The sequence below is a fragment of the Danio rerio genome, chromosome 20 (genome assembly GCF_049306965.1).
Source record: "Danio rerio strain Tuebingen ecotype United States chromosome 20, GRCz12tu, whole genome shotgun sequence".
NCBI classification, from domain to species: domain Eukaryota; kingdom Metazoa; phylum Chordata; class Actinopteri; order Cypriniformes; family Danionidae; genus Danio; species Danio rerio.
The window spans coordinates 39,300,286-39,314,660 of NC_133195.1; the positions used below are offsets into that span (position 1 = coordinate 39,300,286).

The following is a 14,375-nucleotide window of genomic DNA, read 5'->3' on the forward strand; positions in this document are numbered from 1 at the left end:
ATACAATTTATTGATGAAGTCATCGGGAATAGCAAAGAAAGCATTCGTGCTTGCCTTCCAGAGTTCATCAATATTCTTTCATTTTGTCTTCCATGCTTCCTCTTTCATCCTACTCCACATATGCTCAATAATGTGCATGTCTGGTGACTGGGCTGGTCAATCCTGGAGCATCTTGATCTTCTTCTTGATGAACTTTGATGTAGAGATGGAAGTATAGGATAGAGAACCATCTTGCTGCAGAATTTGGCCTCTTTTATGATTGGGAATATAAGATGTAGCTAAAATTACTTGGTATTTTAGACTGTTGATGTTGTCTTCCACCCTGCAGATCTCTCGCACATCCCCATACTGGATGTAGCCCCACACCATGATTTTTCTCCCACCAAAACTTTTTCTGGGTGAATCTCGGATCTATGCATGCTCCAGTAGGTCACCTGAAATATTTGCGTTGACTGTGCTGTAATTCAACTCAAGATTCATCTGAAAGATCAACCTTCTGCCACTTCTCCAGCATTCATCTTTTTAGCATGTTGTGGCCCTTGGCAAATGCCAGACAGTTTTTTACTTGTCTTTTCTTTTGTGCTGGCTTTTCGGCACTGATTTGGCCATGGAGGCCATTTCAAGACAGAATCCGAACTGTTCTAGTTGACACAAGGACTTCAGGTGACCAGGTCTCGTGGAGCTCTGCTGCAGTGGAAAAGGGGCTGGCCCTGGATTTTTGAGCCAATAAATGGTCCTTTGGAGCAGTTGTCTTGTGGGGTCTGTCTGATCTAGATTTTTAAAAAAAACATCGCCAGTCTCTTTATATTATTTTTTTATCCTCTGTACTTGACACTGACACACATTGAAGGTGTCTGCCACATGAGCAGTGGATCCAGTTCTTCTGCCTCTTGATAATCAACACTTTAGTCTCAGGGTGAATCTTAGGCATGTTTGGAGAGGTCTGTTTGCAGTTAATGTGAAGGTCTAGTGTACTGGGGTTCTTTTTATACACACCTGAGACCTAATTGATCCATTATTATTCACAGGATGAAGCACATATGACAAGGCAACAACATTTATTTCTTTGCTAAAATTGACTCAATGGGCTTTACCAAGCTGGGAATTTTTGAATACTTTCTGACAGTTTGGTTTTGCATTGAAACATTATTGCAAATGCTGTTGGGATTAAAATGAGCCATTTCTTGTAAAAAATAAATACATAAATAAAAATAAAATCTTGATTAGAAACATATATAAGCAGCATTTCAGGTCAATTTGTACACAAGCCACAAGGCTTTTATCAGTAACTATACATTGCTCTAATTGGGATGATGCTGTGGCAGACTGCTACTATATCACTGATACTATATCATTAATCTTGCATAAAAGAAATTCATAAAGTCATTACAGCTGTGTTGAGAAGTTTGTAATCTTTATGTTTTCTCTCTATACAAAATAATAAGGGTGTCATGATCCTCCAAATCCTCGATTCGATTACATTTTCGATTCTAAAGGCACGATTCGATTCGATTATGAATAATTAATTAATGACCAATTAATTATTTGTAGCCTACCGTTTAAACTACCTGACCTGCATGGTCTTTGTTTTACCCATAAACAAATCATACAGTACATAAACATACAGTAAATGAATAAAGGCAAGATACACACATAATTACCAGCTGTCAATCACTTTTTTCTGCGGGACTCTTGAATAGGCAGTGATCTGTGTCGTTATAATGGCGTCGGTAAAAAAGACGCACAACCAAGAGGAACCAGCCAACAGTATCTGAGGTGTTCGCTAAAATGACTAAGTACAAGTGAGTGAAAGATTGAAGCAGTCCTCTGACTGCCTGGACCTGCTGTCTCGAGCGTATGGCTGTGTGTGCATCTGTGTCTGTGTGGTCACGTGATGTGCATTTACGGAGGTAGAGAGGAAGGAGGGCTGCTCAGAAACGCTACATGCCACTGTGGATGTCAAATTGTTGTTGTTCTAAAATGCCATTTAAAAACAAAGACAGTGTAAACAGGGCCTGAGTGTGTACTTTTCGCGAGCGAATTTGCAACGGGGGCGGGCGGAGGATCGCGATGCCGTTGTTGACTATCGAACGAAACCAGGCACGTGTACACATAGGGCTCAACCTGTGCAGTGCACATGCCCTTTTTAGTCTTGGATAGAAAGTGCCCTTCCAAAATGATAAAAATTGCCCCCGCGACACACCCCCCCTCCCCCCCTACCGCCCTTTACTAGGCGCGCGAGAACACAGCTCTTGAGTACGCGTGCTCCCCACCCGCTTTACAGAACGTGCGTGACAACACCGCTGATCAGAACGCGCACGACAACAACCCCCCCCCCCTTATATATATATATACATACATATATATATATATATATATATATATATATATATATATATATATATATATATATATATATATATACACGCACACACACACATACAACCACACACATTTTTTTGCTGCTTGTTCAAATGTGTAGCGCTGCCACATAATTGAGTGTATTATTATTTATATTATTGATTATTATTGATTTTGATTATGATTGATTTTTGGGACAACTTAATTGTTTTATGTTAAATTCACTTACATTCATTATATATATATATATATATATATATATATATATATATATATATATATATATATATATATATATATATATATATATATATATATATATATATATATATATATGAACCTCCATAATATATATAACAATCTTTAATTTGCAAAAACAGATAACTAAGATTTTAGCCATTGTCCCCTGCAAAAAAATTGCACAACAACAAAAAACCAACAGACGTGATATCTGAAAATTACAAAAAAACAAAACAAAAACAAATAAAAAAAAACCCTGTTGCAGTTATTTCAGCAGTTTGCTTTTATAATTCTACTTTTCAATAAAAGATTACAATTTTTTAAATTACACATTTTTACCCCATACTTAGTATTGAAATGTAGAATTTGTCTGAATTATTTATATATATTTATTTGCTTGATATTAAATCTTCTATATAGGTCTAACTGAAACATGACAAGAAATGCAATGTTTGTAAAGAAACTATTGTCAGGATTTTTACAGTCTGTCTACGATTGACTGTATGGTGCTGCTGGACCTAAAACGATTGCTGATGTTTTGACCGAATGCAGTATACAGTAGGTGAATTGAATAAACTAAGTTGGCTGTAGTGTATGTGTGTGCATGTGAGTCTGTATGAATGTTTCTCAGTAATAGGTTGCAGCTGGAAGGGCATCCGCTGTGTAAAACATATGCCGGATAAATTGTCAGTCCATTCTGCTGTGGCAATCCCTGATGAAAGTTACTAAGCCGAAGGAAAATGAATGAATGTTCTCCTTTAACCAACTTGTGTTCATACTTGTACTCTAGTCACCCCTAGTGGAATTCTAATACCACAGCGTGGATTGACTGATAAAGTTAGAAATACCAGTCTTACTGTTTTACCTAATCTTTTTTTAATCTGTGTAGTTGACATTATCCTTACACATTTACCAAACACATTACTCTCTATGTAGCTCACAAAGTGTATTCAATTTAAATAAAGATAGAGAGCACAATGTTCAGGCAGTTATAATGATTATTTTGCAATTCAGCAGATGATTTACCATTTTAAATGTCTGAGAATCTCCTTGTCCTCAGTCAAGTTATTTGCAGTTATTTCATCATTGGTGTCCATAGCAATTTGGATATGAATATTTTTTTTGTTTTGTTTTCAGCGTAACATCCAGAAATGGAATCAAATTGATTTAGTTACTTGCAAAATTCCTTTAGAGGAGACTGCTTTTCTTTTCTGCTTCGTTGCCTGTTAGCAGGATGGCATCGCTGTATTTGAGAATAATGATGCTTTTGTTATTCAGGAGTCATGCACATAACAAACTGCTGTAGTGCGTCACATGCATACAGACCTGCGTTGACTATATATATATATATATATATATATATATATATATATATATATATATATATATATATATAAAGAACACATTTCTGAACGTAATAGTTTTTAATAGCTCATTTCTAATAACTGATTTATTTTATCTTCGTCATGATGGCAGTACATAATATTTTACTAGATTTTTTCAAGACACTTCTATACAGCTTAAAGTGACATTTAAAGGCTTAACTATGTTAATAAGGTTAACTAGGCAGGTTAGGGTAACTAGGCAAGTTATTGTATAACGATGGTTTGTTCTGTAGACAAAAAAAATATAGCTTAAAGGGGCTAATAATTTTGATGTTAAAATGGCTTTTGAAAATTTAACATCTGCTTTTATTCTAGCTGAAATAAAACAAATAAGCCTTTCACCATAAGAAAAAATATTATCAGACATACTGTGAAAATTTTCCGAACCTGTTAAACATCATTTGGGAAATAATTAAAAAAGAAAAAAAAATTAATCCTGCACAAATGCACAAAAACTGGATCCTGTGCTCTCTTGTATGCAGTTAGCAGACAGGCTGTCATTAATCTCTAGAGGATCTGTCAATTTGATAATTCTCTTCTGCTATTAGCACGCATTGATAGGTTAAGATCATACTGCTTCAAAACACTGAACTCTGTGTAAAAATGCGCTCTGGGGGTTGCGCTCACTGTAATGCTGAAGTGGTGTTTTGTCAGGAGTTTTTGCCAAAGGGCTATCCATGGCTTGTTTGACCAAAAAAAAAAAAAAAGTTATTTTTGTTTGTTTGTTTTTTTTTCAGTGAGTGGAAAACCGTTCTTCATAGTGTCTAGTTTTTCTCACCGCTGGCTGTTCGGCTGGCAGGGCTGCCGGTACTATGGCTGGGCCGGATTCTTCTTTGGATGTGGAAGTCTGATTACTATGACTATTGTCAGCTTTGACCGCTACTTGAAAATTTGTCATTTAAGATATGGTAATCTATATATTTATATATTTATCTATCTGTCTGTCTGTTTATTCATCCATCTACAGTATCATTTGTCCGTCCGTCCGTCCGTCTGTATGTCTGTCTATCTATCTATCTACGTTATCTGTTTGTCTGTCTTTCTGTCTGCCTGCCTGCCTGCCTGTCTGTCTGTCTGTCTGTCTGTCTGTCTATCTATCTATCTATCTATCTAACCATCTATCTATCTTCTATATCTGTCTGTCTGTCTGTCTGTCTACTCTATCTTTCTGTCTGCCTGCCTGTCTGTCTGTCTGTCTGTCTGTCTGTCTGTCTGTCTGTCTGTCTGTCTGTCTGTCTATCTATCTATCTATCTATCTATCTATCCATCCATCCATCCGTTAGTCCGTCCGTCTGTCTGTCCGTCCATCCGTCCACTCTATCTATCTGTCGTGCCTGTCTGTCTGTCTGTCTGTCTGTCTGTCTGTCTACTCTATCTTTCTGTCTGTTTGTCTGTCTGTCTGTCTGTCTGTCTGTCTGTCTGTCTATCTAACTATCTATCTATCCATCCATCCGTTCGTCAGTCTGTCTGTCTGTCTATCTATCTATCTAACCATCTATGTATCTTCTGTATCTGTCTGTCTGTCTGTCTGTCTACTCTATCTTTCTGTCTGTTTGTCTGTCTGTCTGTCTGTCTGTCTATCTATCTATCTATCCATCCATCCATCTGTCCGTCCGTTCGTCCGTCTGTCTGTCTGTCTGTCCATCCGTCCGTCCGTCTGTCCACTCTATCTATCTGTCATGCCTGTCTGTCTGTCTGTCTGTCTGTCTGTCTGTCTGTCTGTCTGTCCGTTTGTCTGCACAATTATACATTTGATTTCTAAGTGGGCTATTGACACATGATTTCTGACTAAAGCAGTTCATGGTATATCAGTTAATACTGATAGGGGGCAGTATTTTATCTCTCAATACTAAAAGATATCATGTGATCTCCTGGTTTTCTATGCCATTTTGCACCTTGTATATCTTCATGTGCTCAATACTTATTCCCTGTGTCATTTTAATTCATTCATAATGACTCAGCTTGTATACTTAAATGTTCTGAATTCTTTGTATAAATTCAATATTTGGCTTGATGGCTACATCACGTGGACATTTTGTGTCAATAGACCATTTAGAAATTCCCTTACTGGTAGAAACAGTAAGGGGATACTTATTTTCTTCACTGATAACAACGAACAGGTGAAGAATGACAAAACAAAAGAGAACAAAAAAGTCTGTAATCTAGGCTTAAAGATGATGATGAAATGTGCTTGTATTATTGACAGTGTTAAAGCATTCCAAAGCCTGGGGGTTGCAATTAATAAAGTCCAATCTTACTTACTTTTAAGTCTTGATTTGGGATACACAGCAGATCCTGATTAGATGACTGAAGGGATTTGCTTGGCTGAAACATAGTCAGTAGCTTACAGAAGTAAACAAAAGTCATATCGTTTAGAGATTTAAAAAAAAAGTAACATTTGAAACTTAACAGTTAAATGAACAGACAACCAGATTAAAGAACATAGCATTAGGGTTCTGTCATGACCATTCTCTGGATTTAGTATGTTAATAAGTATGTAAATAGCAATGTTGATGTATTTGGTTTCGGCAGTATAGATCTGCTACATTGAGGCTGCTTTGATTATTATGGCAGAGCAAGAACCAAGACCTGCTACTGCCAGCATATTATTTACAGACATTCCGTCTAAAAATATAACCTGCTGCTGCATAATATATATTTAACCTATCATGATTACCCTAATAGCAGATCTAAACACAGGTGGAGCTAGGGTGGAAGAGGGTCTCTGAAAACACACCGCAGCCTAATGCTGTGTTCACACCAGACGTGACATGCGCAAATAAATTACGATATTCTCGTGTAAATAGATGCGTGAAAATTCTGCTCGGTGACTCTGGTTTTATTGCTAAATGGCTAACATTTATTGAGAGATTAACTGTGCTTTATGTGATTTAGGATTTATTTGATTGTGATTTATTTTCAGTGTCTATTTGTCCACTAGTTCCTTTGAGAGGTGCACCCAGCTCTGTGAGTTAATTAACTCCTCCAGAAACTATACCTGGATGATAGAAGCTTTCAGCGGTGTTTCTGACTGAGCCAAGCTCAGTTTGATGAGCTGTTGTCAAGTGTCGGCAGAAAGATTTCCCCTCAGGAGACACACTACAGGCTCTATGTCATAATCACGCCCATACGATTTATCTGTTAAAGTTCATTTTCTAACTCGTGCGATTCGCTTAATTCATGCGTTAAGCGTGTGAAACGTGCAAAACGTGCAAAATGCTCAATTCACACAGCTTTAATTGCATGAATCGCTTCATTCGCATTGCCTCATTCACACGAATAGTGCTGCAGGATGTCTATTCACGTCTTTGCATTGACTTAAGGGGGTTGCACACCGGATGCACCACTCAGTTTACGCAGCGGAGACCCTTCCAGCTGCATCCCATCTCTAGGAAACATCCTGTACAATTCACCTGTACTTCAAGTCTTTGACTTGTGGGGGAAACCGAAGGACCTGGAGGAAACCCACGCGAACGCGGGGAGAACATGCGAACTCCACACAGAAACGGCAACTGACCCAGCTGCATTTTAGAATTCAAAATGAAGATTTCTATCTTAGTACACACAACAGCACCACAAGTCAGCAGCTGTCCGCAGCTACGACTCAGGACACTGTTCATATTTATGCCGCACCACAGAGCACAATTTGAATAGTTTCATTTTTAATAACATTCAAATGTGTGTGTCTGGTGTGCGACACTTCCAACTGTCATGTGCGTGCCGTGTGTCTGGTGTGCGACCCCTTTTACTGTAGCATGTAAATCACTCGAGCTTGGCATGTCATCCACGTCTGGTGTGAATGCACCATTACATCATAGAACGACACTGAGCATTTAAAATGATGAGGAGTAAGCTGCTAAGGTGGCAGCAACCAATCTCCTGTGCAATGTAGTTAATGAACAAGGAGTAGATTAGGTGACCTATCAGCCTGCACATGCATGTAGTTTCATGACAGAAATTGTACTAATTTGCTCCGTCTCTGTAGTTCCAGTCAGAAGGCAGGTCGCTGCATTTTAAACAAGTTGTAACCTGGCAAGAGCTGATTGACTAATTTCTGTTTGTCTGTCTGTCAAACTAGCTTGACTAAGATGACTTTACTCTGCCATCAGGCACTTGGTTGAAGCGTCATCATGCTTTCCTCTCGGTGGTTTTCATTTGGGCTTATGCTGCATTCTGGGCCACCATGCCAGTGGTGGGCTGGGGTAACTACGCACCTGAGCCGTTTGGCACCTCTTGCACACTGGACTGGTGGTTAACACAGGCCTCAGTGTCTGGCCAGAGCTTTGTGATGTGCATGCTGTTCTTCTGTCTCATCTTCCCCACCGTCATCATCGTCTTCTCCTACGTCATGATCATCTTCAAGGTGAAATCCTCAGCCAAAGAAGTCTCTCACTTCGACACACGAAATAAGAACAACCACAGTCTAGAGATGAAGCTGACTAAGGTTTGCATGTTTTATTAATCAGAAATGCTGTGTGGAAATATCAGCGTCATATTTGATGTAGTTCTACGTTTGTTCTCCAGGTGGCGATGTTGATCTGTGCAGGGTTTTTGATAGCCTGGATCCCGTATGCTGTGGTGTCAGTGGTGTCTGCTTTTGGAGAGCCTGATTCAGTGCCTATTCCTGTCTCTGTTGTGCCAACTTTGCTGGCCAAATCCTCTGCCATGTACAATCCGATCATATATCAGGTCATTGACTGTAAAAAGAAGTGTGTAAAATCATGCTGTTTTCAAGCTTGGAGAAAAAAGAAACCATCCAAGACCTCAAGGTATGTACAGTGCACCTTTTTTATTACTACTATGTGTGTGCGTGTGTGTGTGTGTGTGTGTGTGTGTGTGTGTAATATTTTACTAATATTCTGCTAGATGCTCGTATTTAACTTAAAGTGTGATTTAAAGGCTTAACTAGGTTATTTATGTTATGAAAGAAGACTTCTCAAGAAGAAAAATTATATATAATAAATATTATGAAAATGTCAGTACAGAAACTGGCAAACTATGTGAAAAATATTACAAAATGTACAGGATGGAAAATAACAGGGAGAGAGAGAGAGACAAATACATTTACTTAACTTTTTGCAAAAGTCAGATTATACAATAGACATATAGTACTAGATGCATTTTCTTAGTTTTAGGTTACTTACAGTAAGACATGTATTTAAGACACGTACTTAAGACGTAGACATGTTCATACATTGATCCTTTGTGCTAAATCTTGTGTCATATTATGAAATATGCAAATATGTGTTTCATTGTGGGTGGATTTTTAAACTTTTCGGCTGTGCTGCATTGTTTCCGTCTTGTTTCATGTGTTAAGACACTGTTTTAAAGACATTTTGTACAGTCAAGGTTTTGCCATTCCATTTGCTGCTGGCAGTAAATGTGTACAGTAACTATAGTTTTGCAGTTTTTCCTTCACAGTTTAAAAGTTAGGATGTAATTTAAAAGGGCACTTATGATGAAAATCAACTTTTGTAAGCTGTTTGGACAGAAGTGTGTTGGTATAGTTTGTCCACAGTCATATTGGGGTATAATATTTGATATTAATACAATAAGTTTTTTTTTATTTCCTGACCTTAAAATAGGATCCAAATCCCTCCCATTTTGAGGTCCACCGCAATGTGATGTAGGAGTGCGCTTTACCCACCCACCGAATCGATTGACAGCCGCCGATTAACATGTCTTCGTGGTAACGTACAGTAGCGGTTCTAGTTTAAATGGCACCCTGGGAGAACCACCCCATACAAGCCCCAACACCCCACTCAAACAATTTATTTACATTTATTTTAAATATAACTATTTTTAATATAATTATACAATTATTATTCTAAACAAATAAAACAATGTAACAACTGGAGTCATATGCTAAGATTACTTAATAAATCTTTTGCATGAATATTTATTATTACAATAAAAAAAAAAAATGTTTTATAGAATTAGCTGTTGTCTTAGACCTGACTCATGGCCGAGAATTAAGGTTATGAAGTCTTACCTCCCTGACCCTTTATCTCTCCTTCTGCTTTATAGCCATGCTTAGTGAAAGTAAAGTCATCATATTACATACAATTGAGTTTTTTTGACTTGTACAACTCACTGCGTGCCGAAAGTTCTGCATAAAAGGCTGTTACTCCGGTTTCACTGCGCGTATTTTATCGCGTGCATGCAAACAACTGGGATTCACACAGGAGCGCATGATGCGCGTTGGAATGGGGAGCAAGCGCCAGTTTGCTTTCACCAGCGTTGTTTAGGTTGCACATAGAGAATAACAAACGTGTACAACAGATGCCAAATGTGAATGACCCCTAACGTCTTCATTCTGGGATTACCACTCTAAATTAATACACTTGCATAAAGTAAATGGTATCTCAGTGCCCCCAGCAAGATGCCACCCTGGGCGATTGCCCATATTGGCCATGCCTATATACTGTATATGCAGATATGCGTTCTTTGACCACTAAGGGATAACTCCTCAACACATACATCAAATACACATTGGAAAAGTTCTTATTGTAGTATTTCTCCCAAACTTTACGTAAGATCTGCTTCCTTCATGTCTGTCACTGTGCTGTTTAACTCACAGAGATAGAGACACTCTCACAGGCACGTGGGAACGGTGGGCAGAACTAGCATTTAAATGCACAGTCAACAAAAAAAGCTACATTGCAAAACAAGCAGAAAATTCTAATGTTTTGAAAGGTATAATAAATAATCTGATGGATGTTTTGAGTTGAAACTTTACAGACACATTCTAGACACACAAAAGACTTTGTCTTAAATCATGATAAAGGGGTAAAATAGGTGCCCTTTAACTTAAGGAACATAATGCTAATATGAATATATAGTTTTTAGTTTTACAGATTTGAGATTCATATGGTTTTCCACAGTTATAAATCTGAAAGTAAAAACAAAACACGATGCTGTCAGTATGCTGCAGGACTGTGATGCATTTACATGTTTATTATCATTCTGCCTCAGAATTCATATAGTCAACTTTTTTAAACCTTTATTGGCAAGACTTGATTGGAGACTTACTGTACAAGCAAACAACAACAACAAAACATGATTGACAGCAGAGTACTGAATGCAGATGTCTTGTTTTTCCTAGGTTCTACACCATCTCTGGCTCCATCAAACAGAGACCAGCCGATGAAGCTTCTATTGAGATATGACAGGAACTCACAATGGGCCTGTGATTGGACACTGGGCAATTTGCAGCTGTGCAAATTAGACAGACAATTCATACCCGCTAGCTGTGCTTTTGTATCCTACTGCCATCATCTTATCAGCAGTGTGTATAAAAGAATTATGTGGTAAATATGATGTATTTTTATATTTTTATGGGTACACTGTCTATTAATCTAGCGTTCACGGTACCACAACGTTGAAATCAATCGAGTATCTGCTTGAAATGACATAATTTTTCAGCAAATACTGATCTGTGCTTAGTCATGTACATGTTTCTCATGTATGGTGAGTGAAAATATATTGACATAACAATAGGAACAGCATAGACAACAATATAGAGTTATACTGTATGTACAGAACAGGGCTGCATCCATTTCTTTTTTCCCTACAAACTAAATAGGCACTTAAAGCAACTATTGCATTCCTTTTACATAATGACAGAGGTAGCATGCTAGTTTTGGGCCATGTGCAATGAACGTACAGCATACATACATTGGAAATTTGAACATTGTCTCCAAAAACATTACCTGTGGTCTTGCGAATGTTTCAGTTCTCATAATCTTTTATTCATTTAATTCATCTGACACTTGATGACATTTATCTATTATACTTTTTTGCATGTTGTTAGCCTGCAACAAAGACAGTTTTCTCTTAGAGGATAAAGAAGAATGTCTATAGTCGGTAAAGATAAGTTGATTACAAATTGTGCTGGTGGCTTTAAAAGTTTTCCAAGCTTTTGGTTTATTTATTAAAAAACATTTAAAAATTTAGATTAGATTGTCAGAAAAGTAGCTAAAAGTGACCGTACACTGTTAAATGCTGGCGTTTTTAATCAGAAATAAGCTTGTAAATACTTTAAATATAATGCTAAGACAATGAAAGCTATAGTATTTAATATGTTGAATAGATTGGACTTCAGGTGTGTTCACACAGCAATGTGCTATATAAAGGAAACAGTATGCTATATAAAGTTTTGCATACAGTAGATAATGTCAAATGCCAGGACATTATCACAGAAAAGCGCACATTACGTTCTGTGATCTGCCATAGTTGTCTAGTACTTGCACATGCATATAGATTGAACTTTAAAGGGTTAGTTTACCCAATAATATAAAATTATCCCATGATTGAAAGCTGATTTGCACTTCTGTGTCTAGCGCGTGTGTGTATGCTCTGGTACAACCTTCATGCAGTGGCATAGCTCTCGCCATGGCTGACGTGCATCTTTTAGAAAATGTTACTACATGTCGCAATGACATGTAGCGGAAGCTCTGTGATTGGTCGGCTTGGTAGCAGTAACGAGTGTGGGTGGTGCTGAGAGCCAAGAGCCCAATGGAGCGATTGTTTACTTGAGTCGAATCCTGTAAAAGAGCTCCAGATGGAAACTGTTGGTTTGTGTTTGCCTTATGATTAAAATTGTTGCATGTCTGCTGGTTCTCACCGCTGAATGAGTGCGATTTAGCTTCTTGTAGCATTCAGAAAAATACAAAACAACTGCAATGAAACTTGATATAGAGGAACACAAAAACCTACAGCCTGCTAGTTTTTGTATGCATGTATGCTCAGGCGAGGTCACATAGCCCTTGCCGTAGCTGACGTGCACCTCTTTAAAAAATTAACTGCATGTTCCAACAACGCATAGCGCAAGCTTTGTGATTGGTTGGATTAGTAGCTGTGACCAGTGTGGGCAGAACCAAGAGCTGCGCAATCCCGTTGGAGAGTGTTTACATGTGTTGAGTCCCGTTAAGGAGCTCTAGATGGAATATGTTGTTCTGTGCTTATCTTAAGATTAAAGTTGTTGCACGTCTGCCAGTTTCCACCTCTGAATGAGCGAGTTTTAGCTACTTGCACATTAAGGTAGCGTTCAGAAAAAACACCTGTGAAGAAACTTGACACAGGGGAGCATAAAAACCTACTGCTAGCTAGCGTTTCGGAAGTGTTATTGCAGAGCAACACAAACAGCACGCTGAAGTATAAATACACAACTATGTGCAAGGCAGGCGCCATTGGTCGCATTGATCACCCGACACAGTAGTATAAACCAGCCTTTAATCACCCACAAGGCAACCTAGGTGTATCATACTTTTGTCTTTAAGTTGAATCTGCTCTGTTATTTTGAAAACGGTCTTGAGCTTTTCTAGCTCTACTATGGCAATAGACGGCAGTCTAAAAGTAATCTCTTTTCACTGCTTTTTCATGTTTATTTCAACTGTGCATGAATTTCACACTCAAGTGATAGAAAAAAACACAATGCAGTCCAGTCCATCTATTGGCGCTAATGCAAAAGTACTTCAAAAAAAAGAAGTCACTGGAAGTTACACAAAACAGTTCTAAAAAAGTTATAGATATGTTTCTTTCAAAAATACATGGATTCACTCATATAAACCTATATACACCGCCTGGAGGAACTTCATTTATCATGAATGAACTGGACTTTGGACTGCTGATTAAAAATCAGCCAATTGTTTGCCATATTAGTATATCATTCATTCATTTACTTTTCGGCTTAGTTCCTTTATTAATAGTATATCATTTGATATAATAAAACAATTTTATATAATATAATTGTTATAGTAACTCAGATTGGATTTTATTGTCATATATTGTCAGATACACCTAGGATACCTTGAGGGTGAGTAAATCATGGGATAATTTAAATTTTTTGGGTGAACTAACCTTTTAAATACATGAGCTTGACGTCCTTGTTTTCAAAGAGAAAAAAAAATTAAAACCTGCACTTTGAATCTAGTTTTAGAAAAACGTAAATAAAAATCTTTTAAATGTGTTATGATCTGATTTTTGGGTAACACTTTTTAATAAGTACATGAATAATGATGTGTTAACATGTAAACTAAACATTTCTTTAATGTGGACTAACGATGAGTTAATGCAAGTGCTATTCATGAACTAACTTTACAACAAGTCACAAGAGTTTTATATATATATATATATATATATATATATATATATATATATATATATATATATATATATATGAATAACAGCTACCTTAATACTTGTTAGTACATGCTTGTTTGTTAGCTTATGTATTAATTACCTTAGTTTTAATAACATTAGATTACATTACATTAATTTCCTTGTGTATAACCTTCCTTAGTTTTAATTACATTACATTAATAACCTTAAGTATTAATAACATCTTTATGGTTAATTTAACCATCGTAAACACGTGACATGTTAATG

At 37.2% G+C, this 14,375-nt stretch overlaps 1 protein-coding gene across 7 annotated transcripts in view; it reads left to right on the plus strand.

The window, feature by feature from the left end:
* The window catches only part of opn5 (opsin 5), a 54,683-nt gene extending 40,833 nt beyond the window's left edge, over window positions 1-13,850 (plus strand). For 4 of the 7 annotated variants that reach the window (XM_073932878.1, XM_073932876.1, XM_073932877.1 and 1 more), the window contains 4 exons: window positions 4,724-4,894; window positions 8,096-8,430; window positions 8,511-8,755; window positions 11,092-13,850. In XM_073932878.1, coding sequence (XP_073788979.1) covers window positions 4,724-4,894; window positions 8,096-8,430; window positions 8,511-8,755; window positions 11,092-11,155 — 815 coding nt within the window. In that variant the 3' untranslated portion in view covers window positions 11,156-13,850. 7 annotated transcript variants of the gene reach the window in all.
* The last annotated feature ends 525 nt before the right edge of the window (window positions 13,851-14,375 follow it).